At 41.7% G+C, this 18,102-nt stretch overlaps 1 protein-coding gene across 2 annotated transcripts in view; it reads right to left on the bottom strand.

Annotated features, from left to right (window-relative positions):
- The window catches only part of kcna4 (potassium voltage-gated channel, shaker-related subfamily, member 4), a 54,250-nt gene extending 38,219 nt beyond the window's left edge, over positions 1-16,031 (bottom strand). Inside the window, exons 1-2 of one of the 2 annotated variants that reach the window (XM_038701928.1) lie at positions 15,487-16,031; positions 11,412-15,187 (exon numbers count right to left, since the gene is read on the bottom strand). In XM_038701928.1, coding sequence (XP_038557856.1) covers positions 12,540-14,618 — 2,079 coding nt within the window. In that variant the 5' untranslated portion in view covers positions 14,619-15,187; positions 15,487-16,031 and the 3' untranslated portion in view covers positions 11,412-12,539. Of the gene's footprint in view, positions 1-11,411; positions 15,427-15,486 lie in introns of those variants that run through there. The other variant, XM_038701930.1, reaches the window with a different exon arrangement.
- Positions 16,032-18,102: the final 2,071 nt, after the last annotated feature.

Genomic DNA, 18,102 nt, shown 5'->3' with positions numbered 1-18,102 from the left:
CCATACATCTTTTAATGTCAGTTAGGTAATGGTACACTACATACTGACAGTGCTATCAAACTGTGTAAGATGTAATCAATGAAATGTTTTGTCAAGCTGTTAGTATCTGAAAGATAGGCAAAAAACCACACAGGTTTTGTAGAAATGGATGGAGGCAGAAGAGGTATTGTTACTGGCATTCAAGACTGTGCAGCATGATATTGTAGGTGATGAAGAATCAGTGTACTGTTCAGTGCACTGAAAAGCAGACACACAGGTTTTGTAGAAAAATATAGTAAGTCGAAGTAAACAGAAAACAAAAAATTCTAGTTAATGTACACTATATGTAAGAGCGCTATGCTTTGGCAATACTGGCATTTTCATGGTAACTATTAAAGAGGTGATATTATGGTTTAAGCTTTTTCCCTCTCCTTTATTGAGTTATATATATTTTTTGTGCATGTAATAGGTTTGCTAAGTGAAAAAGCTCAAAGTCCAGCCCAAAGAGAATTCCTACTGCCTGAAAACAGCTGGTTTGTAGTCCAGCCTTTACTTCCCTTTCTTGTGACGTCACAATGAAAATACATGCTCGCTGAGCGACTAGTCTGACACGGCCTCAAAAACACCGGTGGAAAAACACTGAGCTGCAGAACACCTCTCCTCTCCCTTCCACACACTAGCTACCCTCCAAGCATTCAATGAACATAAAGTCGTTAATGTGATGTAGAGACAGAGCTCAGTTAAAACTTTATGGATGAAAGATACTTTTGTTACAGATTAATAACTCATCACTCAGAAACTCCTGCTCCAGTCCAAATTGCCAACCTGGTCGGCAGCCTACAGCTGAATCGAAGCTATTTACCTCTTTTCGCTGACCCGCCTTTCTCTGCTTTTGATTGGCTACTGGCCTTTCGCTGACCTGCCCTTCTCTGCTTCTGATTGGCTAGTAGTCCTTAACTAGGAACTACGCATGTACAACTCCCAACAAAGATCATTTAGAGGCAAGATGTATCACTCCATAACTTAAAAACAAAGCCTTCAACTCAGGGTGAAAAAAGGAGCTGCAGCAATGTGCAGTATGACAAAAAATATGGTGTTTTTTGAAAATCAAACCATGTAAACCTGTTCTGGTACAACCCCTAAATAAAATTTTGAACCTGAAAATGAGCCTAATACCACCTCTTTAAAAGTTAGCTGCTAAGTTAAAAGTCAAGCTGGTGTGAGTAAAGTAAGCTATTTGTATCTTGAGAAAAATAGTTTGTCCCACTGCATGTCAATATCCTAACCACTCTGTACATTTTTAGAAGAACTAACTTAAAGGAAAGGATTTTTGGCCATCAAAGGCTGAAGAATTCAAAACAAGTTGATAGATACATAACCCATGACATATTATTACTTTATATGGTTGGTATAACTAGCAAGTCTGTTAGCAAGCAGTTGCATATTTTACACATCCAGTAGACAAGGAGCAACATTATCACCACACAGGAGTCATGTATTAATCTACCTGATAACTTTAAGACAGATGTTTACGATCCTCCAACTCAACAAAAGAAATGTTTGGGTCTTTGACTTTGACCTTCTTCACCAGCTAGTCATTAACTTTGTCTGTCTGCTGTTTGTTGTAGGACAGGTAGTGTATAGTGTAGTATGGTTTCTCAGAGCTTATTTGCTGTAAATGGGATTAATGAACCATATAGTCAATTTGCAGCTTGTGCAACCAAAACAATTAGCTGAAAGAGGCTAGAAAGCACCATAGAAATGCAGAGCTGGTAATATTTCTATGCAACAACTCTAAATACAAGTTGCACATTGTCATTTGAATCAGTTTAAACAACATTCACTAATGGACCTTTAATTCCTGTTAATAATATTCCTTATGATTAAATGAAATGTTCTACTCTAAAAGTGGAAGGTTCAGTTGATTTAGTCTCCAAAAAGATTTTAAAAAACATACCTCCACACTGCTACTTTAACTCATTCCAGTCTGATGTTCATAAGAAAGTATAAAATGAAATTTGTTGTAGGATGTTATGTTTCTAAAGTTAAGGCTGTATGAGATGTGTGCTGTAGCCCAATATAGCAGTCTACATTAATAATGTAATTTGACTCATCATTAGTTAGAACCTCTTTAAAGCCTGCTCCTGTTATTTGGGTTATATTATTCACCGACATATGCACAAAGAGCTGATGTTTTGATTTAAAGAAGCTCCACATCCACCTACAAGTTCAGTTTGTGCATAATAACTGTGGACTGCAACTATAGTTTCGCTTCCATTTTAAAATGGGACAGGGGGACTGACAAAATGATTAGTAACTGCACAAGGGTCGTATCATATCCAAATTGGGTTAGGATAGGGTTAGGGCTAATAGGCTTGAGGGTTGTGTAGGCTGATTTGACTCTAATGGGAATCGTGTAACGTTACAGAAGCAGGAACATGAAATGACCACATTTCCAAACAAAGTGCAAGTTTTTGTATGTACAATTTATGTACAACTAAACTAAACTATTTGCCTTTCATGTACAGTAGCGTATTTCAGTGCTGCAACTTGCTTGCTTAGTCCATTTCCAAATAAGAGTGATAATACGTTGATTTAAAAAAAACCTGATGAGCAGCATGGTATGGCCTTGTATAGCAATAACAGAAGCATTTGTGCAGACTTGAACATAGATATTTCAGTTTGTGAGACATTCGAAGTGCCTAAAACTCAATTGTTTCAGGGTTTGTTTGTTTTCTCGTATCTGTTCTATTTTCTTAAAACTAGTTGCTTATGGCTGTGTTGTATATGGTCAAGATCAAGGCCAAAGGTGTACAGGTCATGTTTCATAAATTTGAGCAAAAAACAGCAACATCTTAAGACCATTTCAACAACTTTCTTGACACAATACTATACACAAACATTATCTGCTTCTCTCTGTATCACCTGCAGAGATCAATATCACTGACAGGGAAGTTGCAGTGTTAATTTCATTGCTTTGCCATTTTATCTGATCTTTTTTTCAAACCCTTTTTTTGTTCAAGATGGGGTGAAATGATAAAATTTCACACTAAATTGGGAGAGCTGATACAGACTGATTATACATCCATAAATTTTCAAACAGCTTATGCTAGTCCAGGAAACCAGAGTTACTTGAAGAATATGTTAACTCAACCCATACACCTGATTACATTTGCAAAACATCCTATATAAATCTTTAGAGATCTGTTTCCATTATATTTTACGATAGAGGACTTCTGAGTGTATGCATGGGTATCAAGTTCATTCTCCAATGATTTTCCAGACACATACTGATGTGTGTTTGTGTGTTTCTTGATTCCAACAGTGCGATCAGCATCTGCGGCCCCTCAGAAGTTTACAGGACCAGCAGGGCGCCGGTCCTCTGCTCACCAGCTCATCTTCACAGGGAGCGGGAGAGAAAACTTTTTTATGGTTGAGCAGCTGCTCCATTTAATCATCAAATCTCAAGCTTGTTCATAAAAAGCTGCAGCGCTGTGGGGTTTTAGGTAGCACTCTGGAAAATGAGGGAAAAAGCCTAAACTTGATATGACAAATCTTTGAAATGCTTACCTTTCCCAATGCCATAACAAATCTGTAATCCTCTGTTGCCCCAGATTGTCTGTGTGTGACAGCAAACTTAATCAACATTTTGACCAAACATACCTCTGTTTAGGCTGCAGGTAAACTGACAGAGCAATATACCAAATCATAATGTAAATATTGATTTTGTAATCTATATTTTATTTTATATTTGCCATCATTTAGGAACCTATAAAATCAAATCTGCATTTCTCTTTTAAACACATAACATGCAACAAGCGTTGTTTTTTAACTGTAAAGCAATAGTATAAGCATACAAAAGCAGCTGACTTTTCTGTCGGTGGAGAAACCCAACACAAAGGAATATGTGTTATTAGCAGCACAATCTACACGTCTAGAATCAAGTAACATAATAAAGCCTGTCAGATTAATGCAGCCAATTAGAAAGAAGGGAGACAGTGGAGGGTGTAAAGAATCAGGTTGCTATCCTATAATAGAGGGACATTGTGCAACTGCTACATGGAAACTGCAGGCTGGTTTAAATTTACACTGAGGCTGTAATCCCAATAGTGTTTTATTAACTACTCCCGTCAGACTGGGCTGTGAACATTTTGTTTAGGTGGAAAATGGGAGGTGACAAACAGACTTTGTCAAGTACATGATCACAGGAGCAAGTAAGATGTTACCGTGGAGCAGCAAATTGGTCAATGAAAGGACAGGTTGTCCAACAGACACACAGTTTACAATGAGAATGGTGGCAGATTTATCATCAAACTTCTTAGTAGTTTTTGAAACAATACGTCCTTGATCTTAGACAGAGGTAAACAAAAGTAGGCTTCTTATTTCTAGCAGGTGACTTTTGATTTTGCCTGTTGAAATGACAACTGTCTCTGAGCTAATTAGCTCCATGAGTTGGGTAAAAACGCAGTCTCAGGCTGAAATGAGAATCTTGTAAATGTGCTCTTTAGCATGTTGCTGCTCTGCACTGGCCCATGTAAAATCCTTAATATAATTTAAAATCCTTCTCCTACAAAGCCTTAACAGTCAGGCACTATCACAGGGCTGGCTCAGGTGAGCCCTAAACCATCCCTTAGTTATGCTGCTATAGGCCCAAACTGCAGGGAGACCTCCCATGATGCACTGAGCTCCTTTCTCCTCCTCCCCCTCTCACTCTGTATGCATTCTTATACCATTAATACATATCACTAACTTGACTTCTTCCCTCTAAAGGTACTTTTCTGTAGTTGTGTGCTTTCCCTCTCCTCTCTCTTTGTGTCGCTTTCAGCAGGGTTTCTGCCTCCTGAACTGTGGAGTCTGGATCTGTGGTTGCAAGCCACCTACTGCCCCATGTTTCTGCTCGAGACCCGCTGTTACAATTATCATTAGTCTTCTTCTTCTTATTGCTATCTATTGTTATTTTTATTCATATTAATATTATTACTATAACCATTACCACCCCAGGCAATGGTAATGGTAATAACTCAAAAGAAACAAAAAAAGTTAGTTGCCAGCAATGCATAGTTATGGTTGCTAAGCTATGGAAAATAAAAGTAGTAATTTTTGTTCGGATGAGGGGTTTAGTGACTAATCAACTGACCTTACAGAACCAGTTCCATAAAGATGTTGGTCATGCTTTCTCAGCTGGTTAAAGGCCTGTTATCTTTACCTCACTACTTACTGCCTTTGTCTCACCCTTTCTCTCAGCTTTCTCTGACCAATCCAGTTTGGACAGCAGCTCATCAATAAGCAGCATCAACGGCATTCTAGAGCTGAAATTGATGATTCATTCCCGACCACTTTGAACCATTTGTTAATGATTTTACGAGAAGGTAACTCGAGCCGGCTCATTTTTTTGAAGCCACAACAACTATCGTAAATACTCACATGATGACAACAGCTGGGATTGCCTATTGTGTGTGTTGGCAAAGCAGCTAGCTGACAGCTCTTTATCAGCCTGATTAATGTATTTGCAAGACAGACGAATGGAGAGACATTCCAGCCTCATGAAATTCCACTCTGTTTATTTGTTGTTTCCTTTTCATGTTGCTTTGGTTACTTCCAAGGAAAAGATTTTATCAGTGAGGCATGTTAGCTCATGAAATTATTATTTACAATAATTACTCAAAACGAAACATGTAAGATTCTGTTCCTCAAACAAACATTATTATGTTGTTCCAGTCTATGTAATTGTGCTTGATTAATGATCTTTCCACAAAATCATTATATTTATGAAGAAATGACTGGCTAGATCGGTGGAAAACTGTGAGAACAAGAAGTTCAAATTCTTAACATTTAACCTTTTATTTTTGTAGGTAACAATGTTTAAATCTCCTGCACACCTTTAGTGATTTCACTTATTTAGGCGAAATAGACTTGTCCTCAAGACTGTGTGTGGGCATTAACAGATTTGTTGTTTTATTGACATCTCCCTCTCTCAACATGAAAATTAATTAAATATTGAGGGAATGTGCATGACATTACTGTACACAGAAGTTGCCATTCTTCCTTAAGTGGCAAACACATAACAGCTAACATTGCCACAGCTGTTGCTCAGTTGCCTGTAAAAACAGACTCAGTATCAATTCTCATTCATAGCAGCAACAGTGGGTTTGTTAGGCCACTTAGAGGCTGTTTACAGCTGCCATTAACATGCGTCTTGGGTGATCCAATCACAAGTGAACAGCTCCAACTACGTCAATTCACACCTGATATGAATGCGTCTCCACTTGCTTTTCTAGGGACCACTTGATCGGATCTCACTTCCCCCTCTATAAACAAATAAACATGTACATAATTTCTCTTTGCAAAGAACAAATGTGTTGACCTTGATGAATTTACTGTTTCTTAAACCACAAATGAGAAAAGAATTAAGTTGGAAAAGATAAAGTGTGTGTGTAAGATTCTAGAAAGATGTGTTTTTGGGGCTGGGTCTCAAAACACAACTTTAAATGATTTTGGTAAAATTGGATTATATTTTATGGAGTAAATTATGGCTTTCCCTCTGATGTCCTCCGGCTTAGCTGCGTCAACTCTCTGTGTTTCCTGATAGACAAATAGCTTTCCTTGTTGCTTTAACTACTGCTGACTGCTGTAAGCTAGTTATCCGTACAGCTAGCGGTGCTAATAGTTTAAAGCTTAAAGAAAGCCTTATTAGCTTTATTAAGTTAAACATCCTCCTCTCAGTGGTTCAAAACTCCTGTCCTAGCATGGTGAACACCAACACTCCTACGGTACTCCGTGCTCCCAGTTCGGGCAAAGTCAGCTAGCATTAGTAATACTACAATTGATGGTGATGTGCCAAAATAGCAATGCTAGCAAACATAAATAATATAGGTTAAATAAAATTAAATAAAAAGGTGAGGAAGGAAATTCATTCCATATGTTGAGCTCGACATTTATATAGAGGTCTGCCCATGTTGCACTATTTCAATAACAAACTGCCACTAAATCAAATCTCACCTCTGGAAATAGAATACTTTTCATCACTTCTTATACAATATTCATGATCAGTGTTGGACACTGCTGCTGCACTGCAGTTCCAAAAGCATTGCCTGAATGCATTATGAAAAGTTGCATGTAGTTAGAATGCTATCATAGCCCTTCAACAGGCAAGTCCTGCCACTCTGCAGCCATCTTTGTAATGCCTCCGGGCAGTTATTTTGACTAACAAGATGGAGACAGAGCCATAATTGCACTTTCAATGATCACCCGGACATAAAAACAGCATGTATAGAATCACCAGCAAAATCTGAAAAAAAAAACACTGCAAAAGTTTGATGACTTTTCCCCAAATTAAGGTTTAAATTCTCTATCCACAGTGCCAGTAACATGATGCCATGAGCTCATCCCACCAGAACACTTGAACAAATGGTATGCTAATTGACGTTATGGATACAGTCAGCATCCCATACACGTTTATAGAAGGCACCCAGGTATGTTCTAACTCATATTGCAAGTACAGCATATCAATTCTGGCGCATTTTCACGCAATATTTTGGCACACATAGTGCATCTGATCTCATCAAAAGTGCTCCTTGCTGCTGCCACAACATTTAAAATTGGTGCAAACTGTGCACTTACGTCAGTGGACCTACACGACTGGCTTAATATGTTTCCTGTCTCGGCTGTTGAAAAGCAGACAATTGGCTTTCTTGCAGGAGGGGCAGGATATGTGCACCCAACCACCATATTTGGTGTTACAGGCTTTTCCCATATAATTCTATTCAGGATTCTTTTTTTCCTAAATCATCTCTGATAGTAGACAACAAGTTGCTTCCAGAATTGAATATGCTAAAAAGTAAGATGCCATCTAAATAATTGCCTTAGGCAAGAGCATCAACAGTGATTTAAAATGAGTTATCTCGGTTAGTTGCAAGTTTATTAAGTACACCTAGCCAAAACTAATGCAACAGTGTCTAACGACAGCCATGCAATGGGTGCAGTTTCCCCTCACAGTCCAAAGACAGGTCAGGTAAACTGGAAACTTTGAAAATGAGTGTAAATGTGTGTGTCTGTCTTTATTTTAACTCTCTGAATAAATGGCAACCTGTGTTCCCTGCCTTTCACCCAGGCTATGCTGGGATGAGCTCCAGCCTCCTGTGACCCTGAACAGGTATTAGCGGATGTCGAAGATGGATGGATGTCTTGGCTGCAGGTATGAGTCATTTCTGAGCAGGTAAATGAGCAATTTGTCAGAAGGGTCAACTGTGACTTTGACCTATGGTTGGCAGCACAATTTAGTGTCTATTATGCAGAGCAGGTTGTTTCACTCTAGATGAGTCGACTGTTACATAAAACGTAGAGTGTGGGGAGTGAGGAGCAATAAGTCAATAAAAAATGTGCAGGTGTAGATGCCAATGTGCATCCCACAATGGAAAACCTGAATACAGGTCTGTTCATTGACACAGTTTGAAAAGATCTGATTAACTCTGAGACATATTAGTAGTCGAGCCTTTAAGCCAGCTTAATGGCGATTCTGGATAAATCCCATAATATGACAAATACTATGATATAGAGCAAAGACACAGCAAGTAACTAACTTTAGCTAAGTTGTGGGTTAATAAACTGTCGCTGCAGTTGCTACTGCAAAGCTCACGCGTGAGAGCACAAGACGGTTTTCCCGAACCAGCACACCATCTCCAGACAGTGATATTCACAACTCTCCTGCTACTATAGCTAACATCTCAACAACAGCATGTCTTGGCAACCTGCTGTGTACAAGCACCAGAGTTTATTTCAGCACGCACACAGAACAGACAGCTAGAGGAACGTGAGGAGATATTTGTTGAATTAGACGAAAAGATGTGTATTGGATTAGATTTGCATACCACACCTTTAAGACCATTATAGCTGTGTGGAAGGCTGCATGGCATACAGGTACATGCACTTCTGTAAACTGAACATAATGTGGTGAAAGAGTATCCAGTGGATTCCAAAACACTGCAGAGAGGCTTCACACTATGGTTGAAATAGCCAAATTAGTTAGCAAAATCATTTATTTTTATATTTGTGCCTTTGTACTGGTTGAACCTTTCATTTGTCAGAAAACATTATCAAGCATTCTCTAACATGTGTAAATTACATACTTATGAAAGGCACTTCATAGACGCTTTGGCCGAAACCAAGACAGTAAACCTAAAGCTGAATGATTGTAGGACAGCACCACCAGAACGCTAACAGTAAGTTCTGTGCAGGTTAGAGCCCGCATTGAGCAGCTACACATATTCCCACAGTGCAATTTACCCATCCCAGAAGCCAGCCATTATTTCTACCCTGGAACACTGTCCTCCCTCACATTTGCTGTATCTCTGTTAGTTTGTGATATTAACTGAAATATAAAGACGACTTTTATGTCTTTCATGTCCTGTGTGTTTTTTATGTGTCTGTTAACTAGTCTACTCTGCTATTTTGGCCAAAGCTCTCACACCGTGGTTCACTATTGTTTCTACTGTGTGCTAGAATGGAGCATTGTAAACAATATTTATCAACGAGAAGTCCATTCACAAGAGGATAATACTGCAGCTGTGTGAATACCTCTAAGAGCTGTGATGTATTATTACTTTCATTATCAGTAAATCTGTCACTTCAAATCAAATTATTTATCAGTTAATCATTTCATCAATATAAGCCATAAATATTGACAAAAGCACATCACTATCTCCCATCACCTAAAGGGATATCGGCGGACCAACTGACCAAAAGAAGAAGTCTCCATGTTACAATGGTATAAAATAGAGACAAGCAGACTGGAGAAGCTCTTACCAGAAAATGTTTGGTGTCTTTAACAGATAAGCGACTCAAACTATTAACTGATTAGCAAAACTGGCGATTAACTTTCAAATAGACTCATTCTGCTCTGTTCTTCCTACTATTACATAACCTAGTATGACATTATGTACCACACACTCGATTTCTTTCCACCTCTCCTTTATGTCCTTTGACAGTCATGGAATACTTTTTGAGAAATAACCATAAATAACTCTCACTTTGTCACGTGGCCCATATGGTCTAAATCTGCAAAACTCACCGTGCACGTGACAATAGGACGCTATGAGCAGTCAAAACCATTCAGCTCTATTCTGTGGCTCGGGATGATACAGGCTATTTTCACAGTCAGCTCAGCAGCTACGGGCCTAAGAATATGCCTGACCCACACATTTTGCTTGAAAAATATTTTGGATTGCCATAAGCCACATTATATAAGTGCAAAGTGTAATGTATCAAGAGGAATTGGCTCTGTTCCAGGATGAGGCTGTGTGTTTGGTTGTGGGTGCAGGTGTTGAAAATATCTTGTATGAATAGTTCCTCTGAGGATATAAACACACAGTACAATAAATTATTATACCCTGATGCAGTGATTATGTGCTGCGGAATGCTGAGAAGCACTGATGGAGTTTGTGTGGATGTACTGTATAAATGCAAATTTCTGTTGATTGTGACGCTGGCATATTTGTAAGTACAGTATTGTAGTTTGTGATGCATTTTATCATTACTCAGAATTTTGGCTTTTTAACTTTTCTCAGAGCAACAATTGTTATTTTTTTTTCAATTTTGACATATGAATATGAAACAGTTTAAGGGCTCAGGAATCTCATGACCTGAACCGTTTAGAGAGTTCTTGTGGATTATAAAGAAATGTTTAATGCATAAAAGTCATTGTTTACACTGATAAATGTAGTGAAACAATATCGGCTTCATGTGTCACAATGTCCTCATGCTACACCTGCTGTGGAGGGTTAGAATACCATCAATAAGAGGAAAACAAGGAAACTAAAACCTTTTTATATAAATGCAGTCAGCACTATACAAGTAAAGCAGGGAGTAACCTCTGTTGCTCTTTGAGATTACCTTCAGAGTTATATTAAAATAACAACTTATCTCATGCTTTAGCTTAAATATTGCACTTGTAAACTTTTCAGACCCTAATACTGAGCCACAGAATCCCTTTTGGTAAATCTTCCAAAAACTTTGGCATAATTTCTCAGCAGGGTGACATGATGTCACCATAAATGAGACAATTACAGCTATGAATGAGAAGGTGTTTGTAATATTGTTGCATGTTAAACCTGAGTGCAGCATAAACGTTGTACAGGAGAAACATCAACTGACCACATAATGTCTGGGATGTGTGCCAGCGTCATTCTACATTATTTTACGCACTATTACGCACGCGTCATTTTTAGGTCTAGGGGACAAAGAAGGGTTGAAACTAAATGTTAGAGTGATATACAAATGAATGTGTATATCTAAATATTGTATGTAGTGAGTGTTGTATTTATCATCATTCGGATATTTATCCATAATTTCAGGAACATTATTGTCTCACTCCCATGAGTTGTTTTCATCATCGCTGGATAAAAATCACTGTCACACACGAACTGCAGGCTACATACCTTGGAAGACATCCACATCCCGATGATCCTCTGAGCTCGGAGATAATCATAGTCCTCCGGAGAAAAAAAAGTTGTGCACTAAGTCCAGCGGACAAGAGAGGAAGTTGCTCGCAAACTCCACTGCCAGGAGTTTCCACAACAGAGTCATTTTTGCTATAGCTTTCCATCTGCGTCCATGTAAAGGGATATTGTCATTGTGAGGTGGTTTAAATAAAAATAAGGAAACGGTTGTCATCGAGGCCCCAAGCCTGTCCATACAAAACCTGGCGGGGCAAGTCATTTCTCCAGCCATTTTTAACTCTGCTGATTCCTGTGCTTAGCTCTCATAGTGGGTCAACAACACAAGGCCTTTTTTTGGCCTATTGTGGAAAAGCATATTTGTGTAAATGTCATAGAAATAATTCTAGCCCTGGATTATTTGATGACAAAATGCTATGTCTTATCAATGAGCTTTTTTTAATATTAAGTTTTGGAACAGCAACAAAGGTATTTATCTGTCTTGGGCTTTTCCTTTATAGGAGTCCAATTTGTATTGGCAACGCATGAAAGAGGTCATTAATATCCATAGTTTGCTCTCTTTGAGGAAGTTGCTCAAACATTCTTCATCTAAGTGATGAGAGGATTACTAAATTATTGCCATTTGCATGGCCTACAGTTTCTGTCTCTAAAATAAAAATATTCCAGACCCAGCGCAAATTCTACATTAGTGCAAATAAATATTAACTTTATTGCATAACAGCAAAACGATCATCTCTACCCTTTCTGTTATTGATAGATGAAACTCATAAAGTGCGAATGCATAGCCTGTCTTGTCTAGAATTTCGATTTTGTATCAGATTTGGAAGCCCACGCAGGTTAGATGAATTTATTAAATTTCCCGTTAGGCAAATATTGGTCATAATTGTTCCTAAATGTCAATCGGCCTTGAGAGACTACTGTTCTGAGATGGAGAGAATGAAATATTTTAAACTTCCAATTGGTGACCTGTGTGTGTGTGCGCGCGCGCGCGGCATCTGAGCCGTGCGTAAAACTTGTGTTTGGGGGACCACCTGCTCTTGGGCATACAGTATCTTTGTAGGGCGTATTCTTCTTTAGAAAAAAAGGAAAAAGACGAAACTCTACTTGTAATCACACGTCAGTCTGAATGGATTTTGAGTTAGTACTGTTTTTCCTGCCTATGTCTGTGCCATTTCCTTTACTGGGGCTCTTGTCCAGCCCGCAAAGCGACTCTGTCACCCCCTCCTCCATCTCCATATACTCCGCTTTGTCACCCAGTGAGGAGCCAGAGGGTGAGCCTTTGAATTTCCTTAGAAAGTCCGGGAAATACGGGCAGCTTGGGGGCATGCTCTCCACCACTGGCGTCTGGTCTTCGTTATCGGTCTCCCTGTGGTAAAAGTAGTTGAAGTTGGACACTATGACCGGCACCGGGAGTGCGATGGTTAACACGCCCGCGATCGCGCAGAGGGAGCCCACTATCTTTCCTCCAACAGTGATGGGCTTCATGTCACCGTAGCCCACTGTTGTCATGGTCACCACGGCCCACCAGAAAGCGTCGGGGATGCTCGTGAACTGAGAGGTGGGTTCGTCCGCCTCGGCGAAGTACACCGCACTGGAGAACAGGATGACACCTATGACCAGGAAGAAAATGAGGAGGGCCAGCTCCCTCATGCTAGCGCGCAGGGTATGGCCCAGGATCTGCAGCCCCTTGGAGTGCCTGGATAGTTTGAAGATACGAAAAACCCTCACAAGGCGGATAATTCTCAGGATGGCAAAGCTCATCGCTTGCTGCCCGTTCCCTTGGTGCTGCGCCAGGTCCGTGCCGAGGGTTATGAAATAAGGCAAAATGGATACAATGTCTATTGAGTTCATAATGTTTTTAAAGAAAGCCGGTTTGCTCGGGCTCGCAAAGAAACGGACTATAATCTCAAAGGAGAACCAGATAATGCAAACCGTTTCCACGATGAAAAACGGGTCGTTGAAAGGAGTAAATCCGTGGTCAGGTTGAGAGGAGTTGTGTCGTGGCTGTAGATACTCTTTTTCATCCCTGAACTCCGGCAGCGTCTCCAAGCAGAAAATGACAATAGAAATTACTATAACCAAGACGGACACGACTGCTATCCCCCTGGCAGGGCTCGAGCTCTCCGGATACTCAAAAAGCAGCCAAATTTGGCGCTTGAACTCGTCCTCTGGCAGAGGTTTTTCCTCCTCTTTGACAAAACCCTCATCTTCCCGAAACTTGAGTATCGCCTCTTCCCCGAGTTCATAAAACTTCACCTCCTCAGAGAATATGTCAAACGGGACGTTGACTGGTCTTTTCAACCGCCCCCCTGACTGGTAAAAGTAAAGAATGGCGTCAAAACTCGGTCGGTTCCGGTCGAAGAAGTATTCGTTCCTTAGCGGGTCGAAGTACCTGATTCGCTTGTCAGGGTCTCCCAGGAGAGTGTCCGGGAACTGAGTGAGAGTCTTGAGCTGAGTTTCAAACTTCAGCCCCGACACGTTAATGACAACTCTCTCGCAGCAGCCGCACTCACTGTAAACATTTTCGTATCCGGACTGAGGGCGCCTGTCAGTGAGTGAGACGGTCTCCTCGTCATCATCCATGTTACACAGAAAACTCGACCTCTTACTTCCCCGGTCCACCTCCTCCTCCTCCTCTTCCTCGGCTCCCTCTGCCTCTTCCTCCTCTATCATCATGTCCTCCTCGGATCCGAGCAGCGCCAGCTCCGAGTGGCGCAAGTCCCCGCCGAGAGTCGTCCGGCTGCGTCTCCACCGTCCGACGCCGTGCTGCTTTTTCCGTTCTCTGAGAACTCTCTGCTGCTCGGGCTCCTGCTGGTGCTGTGGCGGCTGTGAGGAGGAGGAGGAGGAGGAGGAGGAGGGGCGCGAGGCGGTACCGCCGCCGCTCAAGTTGGCGTTTGCGGAGGAGGCGGCGCGAGACTGATGCTGGCGGTTGTTAAGGAGATGAGCGCTCGAGGAGGAGGTGGAGGTGGACCCCCCCACTCCGCCGTTGCCACCGCCACCGCCACCGCCGCTGCCGCCTCCTCCCTCACCACCGGACACACCTTCGGTTGCGGCCGCTGCAGCCGCCGCTCTCGAATGGGCAACCTGGCGCTCCCTTTCTCGCTCCCTCTCCCGTGCGCGAGCTTGGGCATATCCGTAAGGCAGGTGACTATTGCACCCGCCGTCCGCACCCACCATGGCAAACTCCATTTTAATTCAATGAGCGGTTCGGTCCGTGAGTGCTACAGTAACCGCCTCAGGGCGACGTGGATGCAGGCCAGAGGTTAAAAGTTGCAGCTCGGAGCGCGCAGAGAGAGAATTCCTCAATCAATCAGTTGTGAATAGGAGAATGTCACAATAACAAGCAAACCTCAATTAGGTCCATGTTGAGTGCAGTCCATGTGGCTACTTACATGGTAGGAGACACAGGCCTCCAATATTTTATGACATCATTACCGATACCAAAATATGTAAGGACCGGTGGCATAGCCTGTTACGCAGACGCTCTGTGTCAAACTTGCGGCGCCCTTTATTTGTTCAGCATTATAAACCACCAAGTAAACAAGCTACACCAAAACAGTCTTTCCTCGGTTTCTCCGGTGCCCATCAGGTGGTTAATTTCTCCACGACCGCGGCTTGCGCCTAAATGCGTCTTTTGATCCTCCGTGGTCACTCCTGGTTGCCATTTTATGTCATGAGATGTAAAATTGGATATTTGCTGTTATATTATAGAGCTCCGGTGAATCTGAATGACTTTATTCCTCTGACGCTCTCTGGAGCTGTGAGGGAAAAAAGACAAGAGAAAACATCAGTTGGTTTAGGCGAAAAGATGATAAAGATGTATTATGTCCGTTGTTTTGGCGACTGCATAGTCCACATATTTTGTATTATAAGGGCGGTAAAACTTCATTGGCATATCGTTATTATTATTATTGTTATTATTATTAGGCTGTTATTATTGAATGAGAATGAATGTTGGCTTTCAGAAATGAACGCATGGAATGCATTTAGAACCGACAATTACGCACACATCTTGTCCATTAAAATAGCATCCCTTCATTCTTACATTCATACTTACATGTGAAAAGAGGCCAAACGAAATCGCCTCAGCCCCCCTACAAACAAATCTGCTGGAGGAGAAATAGGAGGAGGAGGAGGAGGAGGAGGAAGAGGAGGTAGGCTACGTGAGGATGCAGTTCTTCGCTTTTGCCCAAATTTCCGTCTTGATTTTGGGGGGTACTAATATCACAAATCCCTCGTCGTATCCAACCAGCGACCATATCATCCACTATATACATCCGTGCTCTGACGCACTCTGAGGAGGACACTTTTTGGATGCGTCTCGACGTCTGGTCTCAATTCAACAGGATCTATCGCCACTTCAGCCCCCTTTTCTGCTGCATCGCTCCTGGTATACTGGCAGCAATAACCATTGAAGAAAAAAGAAAAAAAAGAAGCAGGTGTGCAAGCAGCGAGTTGGCATCAATAAGAGCTCTACACGATCACGGCGAAAAGATGCGAGGGTGGGTAAAAGTTTATCTTCACACAGGCGAAGGAAAACGGCCCCATGGTTGAGTCTGAGCATCACACATCTGTCTGTCTGCCTCTGTAGCCCTACCTATACTCCGGTATCCTTCCCATTGTGTGTGATGATGGAGAGCCTCGGTGAGAAAGTCGCTCATGTACTGCAGCGCATGCAGGCGGAGCTCGGTCCTCCCCCAGTGGATGGAGCCGGTCACTGCGCACCGTGCTGCAGTCTCACACCCGAGCCTCTTCTGCCCTTGATCATTACTGCCGGGTGGCAACCGTCGTCCTTTCCCAAAAAGTAATTACTCTCCATTTATTACCAAAGTAACGTCGATACCTGTAACTCACTGGGAGTGGAGCGTAAAAACGCTGCGGTGCACTTCAGTTAAATCCACCAAAACATTGGTTGTTTTTGTCCTGTTTTACCTTTAGAAATGTTTCTGGAAGAATGTGCCTGTTCGTTTTATGAATGCTCAAAAATCTTTTCCCTTAAATTTTTTGTCTTCATCAAGTCTACTCCTCATGAACAGAAGAACCTGCACAAGTCTGGGTCCCAAATCAGAGATTACATTCAAGATGTGAACATTTTAAAGCATTGGATATACAACCAACCAATTAATACAAAAACATTCATAAACACATCCAACGAAGGTTAAAATCAAGGGCAACTGGACTTGCCTTCACAGAACACATCAACTCTGTGGACAGTAACATCAAGTTCACACGAGAAGATGTTCACAACAACAGTTTGGCCTTCCTGGACTGCGCTGTACACATTGAAGAGGACAGGAGCCTGCAGATTGGTGTTTACAGAAAACCCACACACACAGACCAATACCTACTCTTCGATTCACACCACCCACTGGAGCACAAGCTAGGGGTCATGAGAACACTGCACCACAGAGCGGAAAACATACCAACCAGCGCCCAAGCCAGAGAGAAGGAACAGAACCACCTGAAGGGGGCACTTACAGCCTGTGGATACCCTAAATGGACCTTTGTGAAAACAGCCACAAGATCCAAGAAGAACAAAACTACAGGGGAGGAGGAAAAGAAGGTCAAACGCAACAACATTGTGATTCCATACGTGTCTGGAGTATCAGAGAAACTCAGGAGGATTTTTAACAAACATAACATCCCTGTGTTTTTTAAACCCAAGAACACACTAAGACAGATGCTGGTACACCCCAAAGACCGCACACCCAAACACAAGAAAAGCAATCTAGTGTATGCGGTCCAATGCAGTGAGGAATGCACAGACCTGTATATTGGGGAGACTAAAAAACCACTACACAAACGCATGGCTCAACACAGAAGGGCCAACTCCTCAGGTCAAGACTCTGCAGTCTACTTACATCTGAAGGACAGAGGACACTCGTTTGAGGACCACCAGGTGCACATTTTAGACAGAGAAGATGGATGGTTTGAAAGAGGTGTCAAGGAAGCATCTACACCAGGGTCGAGAAGCCGTCATTGAACAGGGGAGGGGGTCTACGCCACCACTTATCCCCCACTTACAATGCTGTCCTTTCATCACTTCCCAGGAAACTCAACAAACGTAACCTATTGGCCTCAGGTGAAGATACCAACGATGGTCGTTCAGTCTTGGCCACAGGTAGTCTTAACGACTGTAACGACTGTCGTCACAGCAGCAAGGAACACTAACGAACCAGCGGTATCGATGACCCGGGATAACGACCCCACTGAGGTTAAATAGCTGAGTTTCCCTGCCAGTCAGTCAGAACTTAAGAAGTCCTTTGGATGAGGGACGAAACGTCTTCCAGTATCTTCAACCAAGTCCAGTTGCCCTTGATTTTAACCTTCGTTGGATAACTATGACCTGGATGACTGAGAATCTTCATAGACATTCATAAATACAGTAGCCTACATTAGGACAACAACAGCCTTAATGGGCCAGACACTTTCAGACCCCCTAGTCATCATCAGGTCCCTATTATAACCCCAACAGCACAAACAACAATGTGTTTGTGCCCCGAAAAGTGTCTCCCAAAATGACTAAAATGTACAGCACATACACTTACATCAGTTTCAGACACTTGCCTGTCTAATTTTAATCATATAATTTAAAACTATTGTATACCACTTCATACAGAGTATAATTAGAGGCCATCTTCTCACCTTGAACAAGCTTGTAAGAGAAACAACA

The sequence above is a fragment of the Micropterus salmoides genome, unplaced genomic scaffold, assembly GCF_014851395.1.
Source record: "Micropterus salmoides isolate LMB-PRFRI ecotype aquatic unplaced genomic scaffold, ASM1485139v1 Ms_hic_scaffold_6, whole genome shotgun sequence".
Classification (NCBI taxonomy): Eukaryota; Metazoa; Chordata; class Actinopteri; order Centrarchiformes; family Centrarchidae; genus Micropterus; species Micropterus salmoides.
This window is presented reverse-complemented; position numbering and strand designations above follow the sequence as displayed.